Below are 16453 nucleotides of genomic sequence, written 5' to 3'. Positions count from 1 at the left end.
CGAGTAGTACCAATATTCGTCTAGAAGCCACAGACCGACGCAGAATATCTGGAAGATGAAGAAGGGCGCGACGGCGTGTTCTTTAAACAACTCTGTGAATGTTGGGACTGGGATATCGAAAGTGTTGTCTCCGTAATGATGGTGCACTTCGGCGACTTGCTTGTCAGAGAGACCTTTGGACAGCTGAAAGTCCTCCAGCAATGGCTTCTCGGGCCTATCTAGAGCGAAGGTGAGAGGCGCAAAGTAGCCTTATCGGGGTAGTAGATGAAGCGTCTCTTCTGGTAGAGGAATGAAGTTCGGCCGTCGGCTTCGCGCTCGAGTTTGCAGATCTGTGGAGTGCCGGAATTGGTAATGGGAATGACCTTGATCAGAGATGCTTCGTCGACTGAGTGTGCTTTGTAGGTTGTAAACGTGGTTGCGACGCTGACACTCCATTTGGTGGACAGCCAGGCCAGGGACTGCAGTGTAGCAATGGTGGCCACCCAGACGAAGGTCCACTCTTTGCCATCGATGTAGTCATCGTACAGGTCTTCGTTGGTGTAGACGGCCAGGAAGATAGGCCACAGGATCGTGAACGGCCATACGTACTGCCGCAGGAACAGTGGACGAGGATTATGCAGACTGGCAGCCTGTATCTGCTCGTTGTTGACGAGCTTGGAGGGTGCTTCTGCCATGGCTGCTGACGAGCCTCAGTCAAGAGCTCGCTACCACAAGATGATTGATGATATGAGAGGAGAGGTGGTCGTGGTAGAAGCGCAGAGAATCATGCAGTTGCGGCAACTTTTCTGGGGCAACTTTTCTGGGACAACTCGCTTCAAGCAATCGCGGCTTCACGGCCGCCTCGCGCAGTGGAGCGCCCGGAAAAAGTTGCCCCCGGCCTTCCGATCGATATCTCTTGGCACTGCCTCCTTCCTCTGTGTCACAATACCTGTCGTTCACTCTTGCCCGCCATAACTTTGACTCATACGAATACCCCGACTCGTCCTCGTCTTCTTGTGTTCTCTGGACGACTCACCGTCGGAGAGCTCTAGTTTCCGGATCTCTTCCTAGGAATTCTTTCCAGCAACTATTCTTGGCTCTGTTTCTGGTGCTTGGCAAAAATCAAACATGGCGGACAGTGGCGGAGGTGACAAATCACTCCCAGAGCGGGTCAAGGAAAAGGTCAAGGAGAACATACCAGGTACTGCCGAACAGAAAGAAAAGAAGGAAAAGAAGATAAAGGCACCGAAACCGCCAAAAGCTCCAAAAGCACCAGCAGAGACGAAGGAAGCCAATGCCAAACCACCCAAACCAGCCAAAGCAGAGCCTGCTGCACCACTCGATCCAGATGCTATGTTCAAGGAAGGCTGGCTTGCCAGTGTGCGAAAAGAGCGACCAGAGCAGGAGTCGGTGGTTACACGGTTCCCACCTGAACCAAATGGCTATCTTCACATTGGTCACAGCAAGGCCATCGCTGTCAACTTCGGATTTGCCAAGTATTACAAAGGCATCTGTAATCTACGGTTCGATGACACCAACCCTGAAGCAGAGGAGGAGATCTACTTCAAGAAGATTGAGGAAATCGTGCGCTGGTTGGGTTTCGATCCAGCAAGGATAACTTACTCCAGCGACTTCTTTGATAAGCTGTATGAGCTCGCAGAAAAGCTGATCTCCATCGACGGTGCGTATGTGTGTCACTGCACGCCAGATGACCTCAAAGACCAGCGAGGTGGCACTGATCCAAAGAACAAGAAGCCTCGCTATGCCTGCAAGCACCGCTCACGGCCAACGGAGGAGTCTCTAGCTGAGTTTCGAGCCATGAGAGAAGGGAAGTACAAACCAGGAGAAGCATTCTTGCGCATGAAGACGGATGATTTTAAGATCGGCAACCCACAGATGTGGGATCTTGTGGCGTATCGGATTCTCGAAAAGCCTCATCATCGCACCGGCGACAAATGGCGGATCTATCCCACGTACGACTTCACTCACTGCCTATGCGACAGCTTCGAGGGCATCACCCACTCTCTGTGCACGACTGAGTTCATACTGTCTCGAGAGTCATACGAATGGCTGAACAACACTGTCGACGTTCCCCACAAGCCGATGCAGAGAGAATATGGTAGACTCAATGTCACCGGCACAATCATGTCAAAGCGGAAGATCAAGAAGCTAGTCGACGAGGGCTATGTCAACGGCTGGGACGATCCTCGCATCTACACTCTTGTTGCTCTTCGTCGACGCGGAATACCACCGGGTGCTATTCTGTCGTTCGTCAACGAATTGGGCGTGACCACAGCAAAGACCAACATCCAGATCACACGGTTCGAGCAGTCAGTTCGGAAATACCTGGAGATGACCACACCACGGCTGATGCTGATCCTCGATCCGATCAAGGTCATCATTGACGACCTACCCGATGACTACATCGAAGAGCTCGAAAATGGATTCGGTCCCAAGGATGTTGACATGGGCTCGCATAAGATACCGTTCACCAAGACGGTGTATATCGACCGGGAAGACTTCCGAGAAGTTGACAGTAAGGACTTCTTCCGAATGGCACCTGGAAAGCCAGTCGGTCTGCTGAAGGTCCCATTTCCTATCACGGCCAAGAGCTTCGTCAAAGACGAGACCACCGGCCTGGTAACGGAAGTCCATGCCAGCTACGACCGACCACCAGAAGGTGAGAAGTTCAAGAAACCAAAGGCATACATCCAATGGGTAGGCGAGTCAGCCACTCATAAGTCTCCCATCAGAGCTGAGGTCAGGGTTTTCGACCCGCTCTTCAAGTCGGATGACCCAGACTCGGTCGAGCCAAGTTTCATTGCCGACATTCGAGAGGATTCTCTGAAGGTGTACCCAAATGCGGTGATCGAGGCCGGATTCGAGGAGATTGACCGTCGTAGACCATGGCCGCAGGAAGCAGGGGAGAGCAAGAAGGAGGATTGCGGTCCCGAGTCTGTGAGATTTCAGGGCATGCGCATTGGCTACTTCTGCAAAGACAAGGACTCTACGGATACGAAGGTGGTGCTGAACCGAATCGTGAGCCTCAAGGAGGATGCTGGCAAGGGATCCTGACCGGAGGTGTACTCGTTGTACGTGCAGAGGACTACCGCTACCACGGGCATATGTCAGGGCTCCGAGCTCATCAGGCGCACAGCGAAGAGTATTATGATCAGCCTTGTAAGAGAACAGATGGCATGATGTAGCACAGAAAGCTGCCACAGACTTGTGCCACCCAGTATCTGTCGCGGGGCTTGCCGTTCCATTAGACGCGGAGCTGATAGCGATAGAAGAGTCAATTTCGACTTCATGAGCCGGCCGCGGAGACAATGCTTAGGTAGCCTCTGATCCTCTCGGAATAACTAGGTAGTACCAAGGATGCAACTGATCGAAGAAGGCGAATTATTGAGATGGTTAGCTTGGAAGTCTGGGCGCTCATCCCTGTATCACGATGCCCGTAGGCGGCGATATTGCCTTGCCCCTCGTAACCGTCTCCAACTCACTTGACCCTGTGTCTCATATCGAGCCGCGACCTCTTGTCAAAGCCCTACTTCATGGGACCCTCAAGGAGCCATGTCGAGGCGCACAATCGGCGGCGGAAGAGTGCTGGGTAGTGGGAAAGGCATCTCATCCGCCGCATCCGCCTCACAGTCCAAGTCGCCGCTGAACGTGCCGAACCATGTCGTCTCTCCTGCCGCCTCGAGCCTGTCACTCGACTCTCCTGCCCCGACCGCAGGCAGCTCGACGCCTCCCTCGAACGAGTCACAGGATGCGACTTCCCGGCTATCCATCGAGCATGGCCCAAGGGACTTGTCAGTGGCAGCCACTGCAGCAGGCGACCGCCTGGTCTGCCCAATCTGCAACGAGGAGATGATGACGCTGCTACAATTGAACCGCCATCTGGATGATGCACACAAGGAGATTGAGCAGGAAGAACAAGAGGAGGTTGCGGACTGGTTCAAGCAGCAGATGATCAAGGCGAAGAAGTTCCAGCCGCTGGCCGTACTCAACCAGAAGTTGAAAGGTCTCGATGTCTTTGAGTCGAATAACGATATTGCACGGACTTCTACGCCTACGCCGCGGGCGGACCATGCCTCTTCTACAGGCAGGGATGGGACTGTCTCTGCGCCGCCGGCTCCCATGCCGCCGAAGAAGGAGACTATTGACCCTGACGAGGTAGTCAGGAAGGACCACTGGCAACGTCGGTCTGGCTACGATGTCTGCTCAGACCCGACTTGTGGGAAGCGCCTGGGCTCGACGTCGAATGGTATTGTCAATTGTCGATGCTGTGGCAAACTATTCTGCGACGAGCATACCATGTATCAGATGAAATTGTCGAGATCGGCACAGCACGAGCCAGTGAGAGGGTTCTGGTTGAGAGTGTGTGAGACATGTTACAAGAGCCGGCCTGGCTATAACGACCGACATGGTCTCGAAAGGGATCACACCAGCGCCTTCACGCGAATGCGACAGGAGAGGATAGACAAGCAGACCATGGAAGTATCTCGCTTGGAGAAGCGTCTGACTCGGCTGACACAATTGATGGCGAATCCGCCGGAGGAGGTCCAAGTAGCCAGCAAGAGATGGTCCTTGTCCTGGGGTCAGAACGATCCCCGGAAAGCTCTGGAGCAGAGTGTTGTATCCTGGCAAAACGACGCCGAAGTCGCTCGATGTCCTTACTGCCAGCAGGAGTTCTCGCAATACACGTTTCGGAGGCATCACTGCCGGACTTGTGGCAAGGTCGTATGCGGTGATCCTGTCACTGGCTGCTCTACGATCTTGCCACTGGATGTAGCCACGAGTGAGTTGCCCTATACATTCATCCGCCAGCGTACTGATGGACACTCAGCTAATTCAGTCCTCGTGCCAACAGAGAAGCCGAACGGCCCAGCAACTATACCTGTCGACGTCCGCCTCTGCAAAGAGTGCCATAACACGCTATTCGCTGGCCGAGACTTCCAAGCATCTCTTGCAGATCCAGCCATCACAGCTTTCACCCGATCATATTCGAATCTCCTTCAGTTCGAGCGTGGCATCAGACTCCTGCTACCCAAATTCCAGAAACTTCTCCAAGCCCTCCAAGACCCAGAATCACCACCGACCTCGACCCAAATAGCAGAGGCATCTCGTACACGCAAACGTTTGATGGACGCCTTCACCCAATACGACGTCGCCGCCCGACGAATACGAGACATGCCCTCTCCTAAGCCCACACAACTCAAGCTCCAAAAGGCAATCTACCAGAACGCCTCACAATTCCTCCACCTCCACATGCTACCCCTCAAGACCCTCCCAAAGATCCTCAAACACGCCACTCCCCACGGCAGCACCTCCAAGACGCCCAACGGCGTCGCCCCTACCACTGCCAGCACCCCCAGCAACCAACACAAACCACCCGGCGCCCTCGCCTCAATCCAATTCAACCACATGCGCCAAGACAGCTCGTCCGCCCTCTCCATGTCCAGCGTCACTTCCTCACGCAATCTCGAGCTCGAAGCAGAAGAGAAGTCGCTCCGCGAGCGGCTGATCGTTCTCGAAGAGCAGAAGTTTATGGTGCAGGAGATGGTCGCCGACGCAAACAAGCGGCGGAAATTTGACGAGGTCGCTGCGTTGGCGGGCAACGTGGAGGATTTGAGTCGGGAGTGCGATGAGGTGCAGAAGTTGTTGGAGGGGGTTAGTGGGGGCATTCGGGGAATTTATACTGGTGAGAACGGCTGACAAAGAGATGCGACAATGACCTTGAAACATCTTGGACGAAAACCTCATGACGAATGGGAATGTCACCTCAACAACATCTAGGTGCGGAGAGCGAACAATAACAGCGGCTGTGATCGCAACGGAGGGCGTCAAGAGCCCACAGCTTGCTCCGACCGACCGACGACGTCTCGTTCTCTGACAGGAACGCTCCGTGTCACGAACGCGGTCCAGACGAAACCCTCCAAAAGGCTTTCTACACCGCAAGAAAAGCGTGAGAAGGGGCTGCTGTGCTCCTTCCGGCCATGCGTGCGCGGGGACTCAAGAAGCAGCACGCCATCGACAAATTCGGTGAGGTAATCCGAAAGTCGCCTCAGAGGAGTGCAACGCACGTCTATCGGAAAAGCTGCAAATCCCAGAAGAGCGGCAGCCATGACCAAAGCGGAGTCCGGCGCAGAGGATGGGCGATATAAGCCTTGCAGGTGTTTGCCAGTTTAGCTGGGCAGTCCGCTTCATAATGAGTAACACGACATAGATCTGCAGCGTAGCAAGCAGGCTCATCAATCAGAGATCCTAGATTATTCAAACATGCCAAAGAAATTCTCGTCATCTCTCGTCCGCCCATTCCACTCCTTCAAATTCCGCGTATAGTTCTATATCGTACACTGCTCCTCCTCCCACACCCCAGTACGCCCCGTCTATATCCCCTTCTCCCTGACAGGACTCTGCAACTTCTCATGATGCCCATCCAACACACCCTCCCCCAACCCCGTCATACTCCTCCTCTTCCTCCCCCACACCTCACTCGCCCACTCCGTCAACTGAAAACCCACCCGCCCCCAACGACCACACCACTCATGACATTCACCAACCGTATCAGCAACGCCAGAAACCCCGATCTCTGCTCCGCGACAATCAGAAGGATTGGCTCGATGTCGTACTTGAAGAACACCCCTGGAATGGTGCTGTGATTCACTTCGCGAGACTGTGATTGCGCGGCGTACTGGTTCGTGAAGATGCTGTTGTGGTGGGATGACTGTCGGAAGGCGGGATTCGCGACGTGGTGGACCGTGCCGTCCTTGTCGATTTTCGTTGCGGGCTGGAGGTCTAGCGTCGGTGGTTGCGGGATCGCGGCTGGGTCCAGTGTGCCTGAGGGGGTGGTGATGCGTCGTTTTGTAAATATTGTAGGCACGATGGAGAGGTAGTACTGGTACTTGTAGAAGTTTGCGTCGGTGGCCGAGGTGGTTTTGTCGAGCGGGTTGAGGAGATTGAGGTAGTGCGGCCCGAAGGAGAGCTCGTTGATGTGGTGGCTGAAGTTGAATGCGTTGTGTTCTAGGTGGGATGGTTGGCCGAACTCCATGTACCCGTGGCCGCGGGCGGTGATGTGGAAGTCGCCTTGGACTTTGTTGCCCTCGAGGGAGCCGTAGATCCTGCAGGTGTCTAAGGGAGTGTGTTTGGGGATCTTGGGCGATTTTGTGAATTTGCGGGTTGGGTTCTCGCGCATGTGGCCGAGCACGTGGGCGACGTGGGAGTCTTCTTCTTCGGCGAGCTTGCGGTCGGGGGTGCGTTGGTTGACGGTTTGGTAGGCGGTGGAGGCTTTGCGGGAGTGAGTAGTCCAGAGGGCGTAGTTGGTGGGTTCTTTGATGAGGAGGTCGCCCGCGATGATGCGGTCCATGGCTGCGTCTTGGACATTGACATGGAGGTCGGTGCATTGCATGGCGACGATGATGTCGAGGTTGAGTTGGAGTTCGTGGCCGACGCCGCGCTCGACGGAGAAGTGGTGTGTCTCGGTGCCATTCCACCAGGTGCGCAGTTCGGTGAAGGTGAGGAGGGTGCAGAGGATGATGAGGGCTAAGGTGAACTGGCCGCCGCGAGCGGACTGGCTGGTGTAGGTTGACTTGACTTTGGCTGTGGAGGATGTCAGCATAGATCAGTATGAGCAAAGCGGCAGTCCTACGGAAGGCATCAAACGTCTTCAACGCCGACAATGCTGGGTTCTCGCCAAATGCATCCTCGTCGAGGCCATGGCTGTCGAATTCTCCCATCTTTCAGCGACGCCAGCGCTGCTATAATGTTTTCCGCGATTGGCGCGACATGTATGGCGCTCGCTTATTCGCAAAACGCCGTCGTTGAAGTCGTCAATTATATCCGTCCAGAATATCACGTCGAGCACAGGCCTCTGTGAAGTGGCCGAGAGTGATCGGCCATCCATATTTCACTTGAACGAGGCTGGGAAACAGCCTCGTCATCCGGCTACCTGTGTGTCCAGTGTGGTACCAGTCGAGCCCGTTCAAACGATCTCACTGCGAGTGAAGAAGAGACATGTAAATTACTGATAATCATAAAACGATCGTTCTTCCTATTGAGAAATGCAAAATACTGCTCTGAGTATCTCGTTGGGGTATCTTCATGCTGCCAGCATTGCTCCCATGCTTTTTCGTGATATGCCGGTTGAACTAGCCATGGAGCCGCCAACCCTCTCTGTGACAAACGCCAAATGCTGTAATGCTAACGAATGCTTGAACACAAATACTTTCGTCCCCCCGTGTGCTTCACTTCACTCCTCGATCGGTTCGAGGGAGAAGTCTGCTCTTCTCTCCGCTCCACACACTGACCATCGCTTCCGCTCCTTGTTGCTTCTCAAGTTTGAGCCTCGTAACTCCAGTGAGCTCCTCCTTCGCAAATCGACCGGCTCGTCTGCGTCTGACTTTCTGCCTTCTTCTTCGTCTAATAGGGCCTGCTCCTCGGCATCTGGTGTATCCTCAATCGTCTCGAGCGAGCTAATAGACGGCGAGCGTGATCGAAAAGATGTAGGCGTGCTCGGCATACTTGAGGCTGAGCTATAGCCAGGATACGGCTCGGTGACATATTTCGTATATGACGGAGAGGTGCTACGAGAGTGGCTCGGACTGCTGCCACGGACATGTAGTGATGGTGCACTCGCACTCTGATGCAACGGGCTTGTGGGTCGTCTTCTAGATCGTGGAAACGTGTTTGAGTACGAGGGCAGTGGTGATGAGTGGAGATAGTCGTTATCGAAGAGGTCAAGCTCTTCGTTTTCTGGAATGTTGGGTTCGATGTTGAGACCACTCCACGAGGAATACGAGTCTTCGAGGTTGGATCGTAATGGGCTTCGTCGGCGGCCACTATGCAGTGGTGATGTTGGCCGTCGTGGAGCAATGTATGAGGGAGTAACGAACCGACCAGACGAGTCGACACCTGGCGATGAGTGTGCACGCTGCATCATCGTCGGCATGCCGATCGAAGTGTGCGGTCGTGGTGTGGTTCTTGAGGGCGACTGCGGTCGTGGTCGATGTGGCAGGGTGGATGGTGGCGTCTGCAGAGGAAGTGGTGCAGGATAGCTGCTCCCACGTAGAGTAATTGCAGGTCGAGACGAGGTTCTCTCTGGAAACCGACGCTCCTCTCTTGTGGGGACGGAGGTAGCATTATATCTTTTGGTGCGAGCTGGGGTCTTGCTGAATCCAACGATCGTCGCTCGGGTGGAGATGGTGCAGGTGAAGGTGATGCCGGTCGTTCGTAGTCTGCCATGGCGTCGGACGATGGTCGGTACTAACGCAGACTGGGCAGTGAGGCAGTCGTAGTCGTAGTCAGCAAGGAGTCATGGTGTATTGCGTACGATTCGTAAGCTGAAGGTAGGATATTGTCCAGGTGCAGTGAAGTCTGTTCTTGGTGTCTCTGGGCTGGGGTAAAAGACGTCGCAATGGCGGGCACCGGCATTCCTCGAATCTCTTCACATGTCTCGTACCAGCCGAGAAAGTAGCTGGAGTGCAGCCGAGTATATGCCACTCATGCACCGACGGTAGTGGCTGACGTGCAGAATATTATGAAGTTGAGGACAAGTCCGACAGGTTGCAGCAGCGTGGAAGAGAGGGTTGAGAGGGTAAACCCGAAGGCAAAGCTGCAGATGCATTGAGGGTGGAGTACATTCTACTCCGGGCGACTCTTTTGGGCGGCCGAACCGACGATGACACCCTTAGAGCCGCCAAAGTGGTCTCCGATACGAGTCCACACTACCCCCGAATTCCCCTTGATGGATTTATCCAGTGCTTAAGTCAACTAGCTTAAAGCCGCCACTACTGTAAGAAGAAGTCCCTGGAGTGCCCCGTGGTTTCTTCTGCCTTTGACATCTTCCTATCACAAGCTCATTTATCATCTTCCACCACATCGTCGATCAAGACGCGTTCGAAGACATGCATCTCGACAGTGCATAGTTGCTCAACTTCACTGAAATGGTTGCAGTGGCTTACAAGACCTTGCAGCGGGTTTTGGATGACTGGGCCATTGACTTTTCCAAAGCTGATGACTAGACCTGCCTTACGTACGCCGCCTCCTAGGCAATCTGCTACGCAGACCGAAATCCTTCAGCTGTGTCAAGCCTATCCAGCGTCGCCACCAAGCCGACATCGCCACCGCCGACCACATTGAAGACACCCTGGAAGCGCGCACTGTCATGATATGGGCTTTTTTCTTGTGATAACGGTCATGCTGCATACAACACGTGCCAAGCGCCAGGGATATGAGATCGTTTGATCGCTTAGCGAAGTCAAAGGTGACCCCAGACGTCCCCAATTGGACCCTGATGTGCACAATTCTGCCGAGATTCGGTCGAGGCACGAAAATGATCCAGATGGTGGCTCTCGACGCAGTGGCCGGTGTCCTATCCGTTGGGTGTGCTGTGTCCGACCTGGAGTCCTTTATCATGTGCTGTGCTTTTTAAGAGCAGAAACGGTTGATGGCACTGCTGTCATTCGAGCAACACAGAGACCTCGCAGATGTGCATGAAGTTTCGCTTGAAAGGCCCTCCCGCTTGAGCCCCCACAACCCCAATGCCTTCATTTACCGGTGGGCAACACTGGCCCTTACCCCTCCCAGGTTTCCCGCCTTGAGTCCTGCCGAGTCCTGCTACACGTGTGAGATGTAGGTGGAGATGGTTGCAAGACACCGCACAGGTACTCCGGCGGGGAGCAATATGGCGTGCGTGGATGTTGTAGGAGACGGCCGCTGAGAGATGACATCTTCTGCTCCTGTTCTAATGATGAAGTGTACGTGACCTACTCGTAGTCGAGTTATAGTACACAGGTCCATCCAGTATGAAGTTCACGCAAGGGATGTGGTAAGTGATCTGGTGTCCATGCCATCAGTGATTCTGGCTTACAGTCAAGGCGGGTGCGAGAGGGCATACAACATAACTGGATCGGGCACTGTGAGAGCGTCACCCAGACAGACAGCGAAGTCAAGCTTCTATTGACTCAACCACAACACAGACGTGGCGATCAGCTCAACAGGGGAACACTGACCGCCAGCATCCGCGCACCTCTGGAGGGCATCACGGCCGTCAAGTTAATTCACTGGGATGGCGCCGACGACGTTGGCCCGCATTTCCAACTCAATGAGTCTCCTAGCCCAGTCAACATCACTCACAAGCCCAAAGAGAGCCTCGACTTCTCTACAGGACCTCTCTCCCTTAACATCAACACCGCCCCAAACTCCCTCGCCTTCACTTACACCTCAACCAACCCCGCCCGGAAACTCACCAGCCACTCCTTCCGCTCCCTAGCTTTCGTCCACTCCAGCAACTCCCCGACCTACCGCACCAGCGACGAGCTCTACGCCGAGAAGGACACCTACATCTTGTTCAGCCTCGACCTCTCCGTCCACGAGAAGCTCTACGGCCTGGGCGAACGGTTTGGCCCATTCGTCAAGAACGGCCAGTCCATCTCCATCTGGAACGAGGATGGCGGCACATCGTCTGAGCTCTCGTACAAGAATATACCTTTTTATGTTTCTTCGAGAGGGTATGGCGTATTCATCAATACGCCTCACAAGGTCATGCTTGAGATCCAGAGCGAGCGGACGACACGGGTCAATATTGTTGTCCAGGCTGAAAGTGTCGAGTATATGGTCATTGCGGGCGGTGAGGCTGGACTCAAAGGCGTGCTGGATCGATACACTGCTCTCACTGGCCGACCGGGTCTGCCTCCGGCGTGGAGCTATGGGCTGTGGCTGACCACGAGTTTTACTACGACGTACGACGAGGGTACGGTGACAAAATTCGTGGAGGGCTTCAAGGAGCGGGATATCAAGCTGGGGACTTTCCATTTTGACTGCTTTTGGATGAAGGGCTTTCACTGGTGTGATTTCGAGTGGGATGAGGACAACTTTCCTGATCCGGCGGGGTATATCAGGCGGCTGAAGGAGAAATTCGGCTTGAGGATCTGTGTCTGGATCAATCCGTATATTGGACAGGCGAGTCGGTTGTTCAAGGAGGGAAAGGAGAGGGGCTACTTCGTGCTGCGTGCTGACGCCCCGAATGGGCGCAAGGTGGTCTGGCAATGGGACAACTGGCAGGCGGGCATGGCGCTTGTTGATTTTACGAATCCGGACGCTAGGTCTTGGTATGTAGGCAAGCTGCAGGGTCTGATGGATCTGGGTGTCGATGCCTACAAAACTGATTTCGGCGAGAGGATACCTTTTGACAGCAAGAAGGTGAAGTGGTTTGATGGTAGTGAGCCGGAGGGCATGCATAACTACTATGCTCTGATGTATAATCAGGCTGTTTTTGAGGGTATGCAGAGCCATGGAAGTGAGCGACCGTGTTTGTTCGCCAGGAGTGCTACGACTGGTGGTCAGAAGTATCCCGTGCATTGGGGTGGAGATTGTGAGAGCACGTTCGAGGCGATGGCGGAGAGTCTGAGGGGTGGGTTGAGTCTGGGCCTGTGTGGATTTGGGAGTTGGGCACATGATATTGGTGGGTTTGAGGGGCTCCCTGATCCGGTGTTGTATAAGCGGTGGGTGCAGTTTGGTTTGCTGTCGAGCCATTCGAGACTGCATGGGTCGAGCTCGTATCGCGTGCCGTGGATGTTTGAGGAGAAGTATCCGGGTGAGGATGAGAAGTGCAGTAAGGTGCTTAGGGAAAGCGTGGATCTGAAGCTGAGTCTCATGCCGTACTTGTTGAGGGTGGCATTTGAGGCCGCTCAGAAGGGTCTGCCGGTCATGCGAGCGATGTTGCTGGAGTTTCCGGACGATGAAAATGTCTGGACTGTCGACACGCAGTACATGCTAGGTGATGCGCTGTTGGTGGCGCCTGTGTTTGATAGAGACGGTTGGGTCAGATTCTACGTGCCGCGAAGTGGCAAAGGCGGAGGTGGAGCGGTCTGGCGAAGCTGGTTCGATGGGGCGAAGACATACGAGGAAGGACGATGGTATGAGGAGAAGCACGACATGGACACGCTGCCTCTGCTAGTCCGACCAGGAGTCGTGGTCCCTATCAACAAGAAGCTGAAAGAGTTCGATGGAGACGTCCGCGATGGGCTTGAGCTGCTTGTGAACGGGCCACTGCCCGAATCGGTTGAAGTACAGCTCGTTGAATCTGCTGAAGTTGGTTCAATTGCGGCATCTGTTGAGGTTGGTGTAGATCTGAAGGTCAGGGGCGTGGATGATGTGAGCGTACAGAAGCTTGAGTAGAAAGGAGAAGGTGCACAGTGTCATATCATTATGTGGCGGCCTGTACTTAGGACGGCTTCCTGCCAGTCGCAACCACTGCTTCCCAGCTCCATGGTATCATGCCTTCTGCTCCGTACTTCTCAACCAGAAGAGCTTCAATAGCCTGTCTCACGGGAGCATCGTACTGCGCCCGTTGTTCTTGCGTCCACAGCGTGTTCTGGATCATGCTCAGGATAGCAGGTAGTGCTGAAACAACGTCCTCAACGGAAAAGGCGACGTCATGCACGTAAGCTTTGCTTTCGACGTCGACGAAACCGTCAGCTTCCAGATTGCGCTTGGCAGCCTCCGGCGTCTCCCAGGCATCGTTGCCTTGGGAGAATAGCTCATGAACCCGACGCCATCGGCAAATGGTGGGAATTCGGGGTTGTTCTTGAAGACAGGCTTAAACTCGTCAATCCAGGGAACGTACTGCCATGTTGCAGTGCTCAGCATGCCGTCGGGCTTGAGCATTCGATGGCATTCTTGGAGGCCTTTGCTGGAATCACGGAGAACAAACGGTCCGAATTCGACGAAGACGTGGGTGTAGTGAGATGAACGTAGCTTTGTGTCCATGCCGTCAGCTTGGACGGCGGTTGTATTCTTCCAGCCTGACCTGTCGATCTCTCTCTTGACATATTCGACCCTGGAAGCAATAAGTATACCTTTTCGCGTTTCCTTCCTTGGCATATGCCACTCAATGAATACTACTTACATATTGGGAGCAAAATCGGCGCAGGTGATCTCAAGGTTGGACTTCGCAGTATCGTCAAGCAGATTAGTCTCAAGGAGCAGTTTTGCCAGAGGAGCCGTGCCACAGGCCTGCTCGAGCACGACGATCTTGTCCAAGGCTGCTGCTTTCTTCGGAAGGCCAGACTGCACGATCATGTCCTTTGCCGGCTTAGATGTTATGATGGCTCCAAACTGCATGAGCCTGCGGGATTCAGTCGCGGAATGACTTGACGGATGATCAGGGCGTACTTCACCATCTTTGGATTGTCCCATGGTGTCTTTGCAGCTGATTGCGCCATGTAGAAAGGAGTATGAGGGCTCGATTGTGTTCAGTGCTGTTTGTTGTGCCTGCAGGTATTGTGAAGCTTCAAGAAATACCAGCGCTCTTACCGTCGAAAATAACAATTCATATGCGGCCCTTACAGCTTATACATATGAACCTTTCAGTCTTGCAGGAAGTACGCTAATGTCAATGTAGTGACGGGGCGCTACGAACTTGTAACGCTTGTGCCCAGATTTGATCAAGCCAGTTGTCCTCATTCGATTACAACAAGCAAGGCTCACGCCCGAAAATACCTTGTAGTCAGTCCGCTAACTGTTCCGGAAAGCCATAGCGATATGGCGCTTGGTGTTGTGGCAGACATTTAGGCAACAACAATATTTTGTTGAATGCAGCAGAGCGCCACGACCATACATTTCAGGGCAACCTCGCAAGTCTAGACACGTTCTGAGTCGGCGTATAGCGACACACTGTATGCCCATACGATCACAACGGTACGTAGCTCGTAAAGGCATCTCAAGTTCGTACCTTAGAGCCGGTCTGTGGTCGAGGCGAGACGCATGAAGTCATTTTTGATATAAATGGAGTAGGGTTGTGACCGTCGACCAATCAAAACTGGCGGGCAGGAAATGCTCCGAACCTCAGGCTCAACGCGACTCGGTACTCAACGCGACGGCCTCCAAAAGTGTTCCATCGTGTCCGCCCATTTCAGGATCAATTCAGCGTTGCGAAGTCCTGGTACTGGGTAGCTGCCTCCAGGCCTAGTCTCCGTGAAGGATGTCTCTTGTCGAGTCTATACTTGCAGGGTCCGCCTGGACAAAATGCCGATACCAACTCGTTCGAGATCCGTGAAAGAACCGCCAAAATCCAATGCTCCTACGACCATTCCGGCGTCCGCTCGGCACCCTACTGGATCTGCGCTTCCGCAGTCACGGTTGACAAGACCTACACCTACCCATCTGCTTGCTGGCCACAGTCGGTCGCAGTCATTAACCGGCCATGTAGGACAGCGCTCGACGACGCGGGCTACCGGAGCTGTGGGATCAGCCAGCAATAAAGCTGGAGTCTTTTCGCCTGCTGAAAGACAACATGATGCGGCAAGGACCATCAGTAACGCCTCCTCGGAAGGAGTGGTTGGTTCACATCATGAGGACGACGGATCACCCAAACTTGTCAGCGATGGCACACGAGGCTCACAGCACAAGCGCGTACAAAGCGTGTCCACGAGCCACTCAAGAAGTGCGTCGATGGGGAATTCGTCTGCCATGATCAAGCCGACGCTGCCTCGGGCTGTGACTAAACCCTTGCGTCCATCCTCGAACATCAAACAGCCCTTCAATAATTACCAGCAGCATTTCAGCCCGAAGAAGTCAGCAGTGGCCGAGCATACTAGTACGCCGCACCCTTCGCCACAGAGCGAACCGCTAAGCACAACTGCATTGCGGCACGAACTGCTGCAGCTCAGCTGCGTCTACCGCGATGCCAATCGGAGACTCCATGAGTTTCGGAACAGTGTTGATCAGAGGCTTGAGTCGTTGAGTGCCGACCGCGAGCGCGAAGCAGACGACATAACAGCACGATGTGCCAGTCGACAGGCGCTCATCAATGCAGCCGCGATTCATGAGTGGCTCCTGGAGGGTGATGGAATTTTGGCTCCTGACAATATCAAGCGGCTTAGTATCTGCGTGTGTGATTTGGAAAGTATGTCAAACCCAGAGGGGCTCTTCACCAAATGCCAAAACGAATTCGATCACTGGCTCGCGGAGCTTCACGACTCACAAGGGCAGGTGCAGACTGAACAAAAAGGTCCCTCGGGGCGAGGCTATACGAGAGTCCAGCCTATTTCCCGCGATCGCCCTCAGCAAATGGCGGAACTCCGTTCACGACTTGCCATCCACATCCACACCCTATCCGATGTTCAGTCCAGTATAGTCGATGTTGTAGCGCAAGCATCTATTCCCGTCCTCATTCGACAACATCTCCAGCTTGCCATGGATATGAAGGCCTCGCTGGACGAGAGCGAAGCTATTGAACACGCCGTGCGGGCAGACCACGAAGCTCAGCTTGCAAAGCAAATCTCACTACTAATGGCAACGCCCACAAAGGTCGAAGGGCGTACGCCTGCATGGCAAGATCCACGAATCTGACCCTGCGGCTCCCAGAGGGACCTTCCAATGCAAGCAGTCAACTACAGCCTGTCGCGTGTATGATACCTCTCTGATTGCACCGTCGGTGATCAAACGTCGGGTCCGGGCTTGTCAGAAGTGT

The 16453-nt window shown here is 54.1% G+C and overlaps 8 protein-coding genes across 8 annotated transcripts; 4 read left to right on the top strand and 4 right to left on the bottom strand.

Annotated features, from left to right (window-relative positions):
• Positions 1-218: 218 nt before the first annotated feature.
• On the bottom strand, positions 219-674 carry AB675_10546 (Manganese-transporting ATPase 1; the record flags this gene model as incomplete). The annotated part of the gene is made up of 1 exon (XM_018139325.1): positions 219-674. The coding sequence occupies one exon, from the start codon at positions 672-674 to the stop codon at positions 219-221; it is 456 nt and encodes a 151-aa protein (XP_018000838.1).
• A 433-nt stretch (positions 675-1107) lies between these two features.
• Positions 1108-3054, top strand: AB675_10545 (putative glutamine--tRNA ligase; the record flags this gene model as incomplete). Its single annotated transcript, XM_018139324.1, has 1 exon — positions 1108-3054. One exon carries the CDS (start codon positions 1108-1110, stop codon positions 3052-3054), a length of 1947 nt encoding a protein of 648 aa, XP_018000745.1.
• A 498-nt stretch (positions 3055-3552) lies between these two features.
• Positions 3553-5697, top strand: AB675_10544 (Vacuolar segregation protein PEP7; the record flags this gene model as incomplete). Its single annotated transcript, XM_018139323.1, has 2 exons — positions 3553-4780; positions 4829-5697. 2 exons carry the CDS (start codon positions 3553-3555, stop codon positions 5695-5697), a joined length of 2097 nt encoding a protein of 698 aa, XP_018000604.1.
• Positions 5698-6490: 793 nt separating this feature from the next.
• Positions 6491-7718, bottom strand: AB675_10543 (ER-derived vesicles protein ERV41; the record flags this gene model as incomplete). The annotated part of the gene is made up of 2 exons (XM_018139322.1): positions 6491-7581; positions 7631-7718. 2 exons carry the CDS (start codon positions 7716-7718, stop codon positions 6491-6493), a joined length of 1179 nt encoding a protein of 392 aa, XP_018000650.1.
• Positions 7719-8230: 512 nt separating this feature from the next.
• Positions 8231-8929, bottom strand: AB675_10542 (uncharacterized protein; the record flags this gene model as incomplete). The annotated part of the gene is made up of 1 exon (XM_018139321.1): positions 8231-8929. One exon carries the CDS (start codon positions 8927-8929, stop codon positions 8231-8233), a length of 699 nt encoding a protein of 232 aa, XP_018000882.1.
• Positions 8930-10784: 1855 nt separating this feature from the next.
• AB675_10541 (Alpha-xylosidase) lies at positions 10785-13158 on the top strand (the record flags this gene model as incomplete). Its single annotated transcript, XM_018139320.1, has 2 exons — positions 10785-10807; positions 10857-13158. The coding sequence occupies 2 exons, from the start codon at positions 10785-10787 to the stop codon at positions 13156-13158; spliced, it is 2325 nt and encodes a 774-aa protein (XP_018000925.1).
• A 46-nt stretch (positions 13159-13204) lies between these two features.
• Positions 13205-14204, bottom strand: AB675_10540 (uncharacterized protein; the record flags this gene model as incomplete). Its single annotated transcript, XM_018139319.1, has 4 exons — positions 13205-13489; positions 13534-13819; positions 13889-14107; positions 14155-14204. 4 exons carry the CDS (start codon positions 14202-14204, stop codon positions 13205-13207), a joined length of 840 nt encoding a protein of 279 aa, XP_018000784.1.
• An 802-nt stretch (positions 14205-15006) lies between these two features.
• On the top strand, positions 15007-16332 carry AB675_10539 (uncharacterized protein; the record flags this gene model as incomplete). Its single annotated transcript, XM_018139317.1, has 1 exon — positions 15007-16332. One exon carries the CDS (start codon positions 15007-15009, stop codon positions 16330-16332), a length of 1326 nt encoding a protein of 441 aa, XP_018000647.1.
• Positions 16333-16453: the final 121 nt, after the last annotated feature.

This window comes from Cyphellophora attinorum (genome assembly GCF_001299255.1).
Source record: "Cyphellophora attinorum strain CBS 131958 chromosome Unknown Contig11, whole genome shotgun sequence".
Classification (NCBI taxonomy): domain Eukaryota; kingdom Fungi; phylum Ascomycota; class Eurotiomycetes; order Chaetothyriales; family Cyphellophoraceae; genus Cyphellophora; species Cyphellophora attinorum.
The sequence above is the reverse complement of the archived record's forward strand: the minus strand, read 5'-3'. Positions and strand labels throughout refer to the sequence as shown.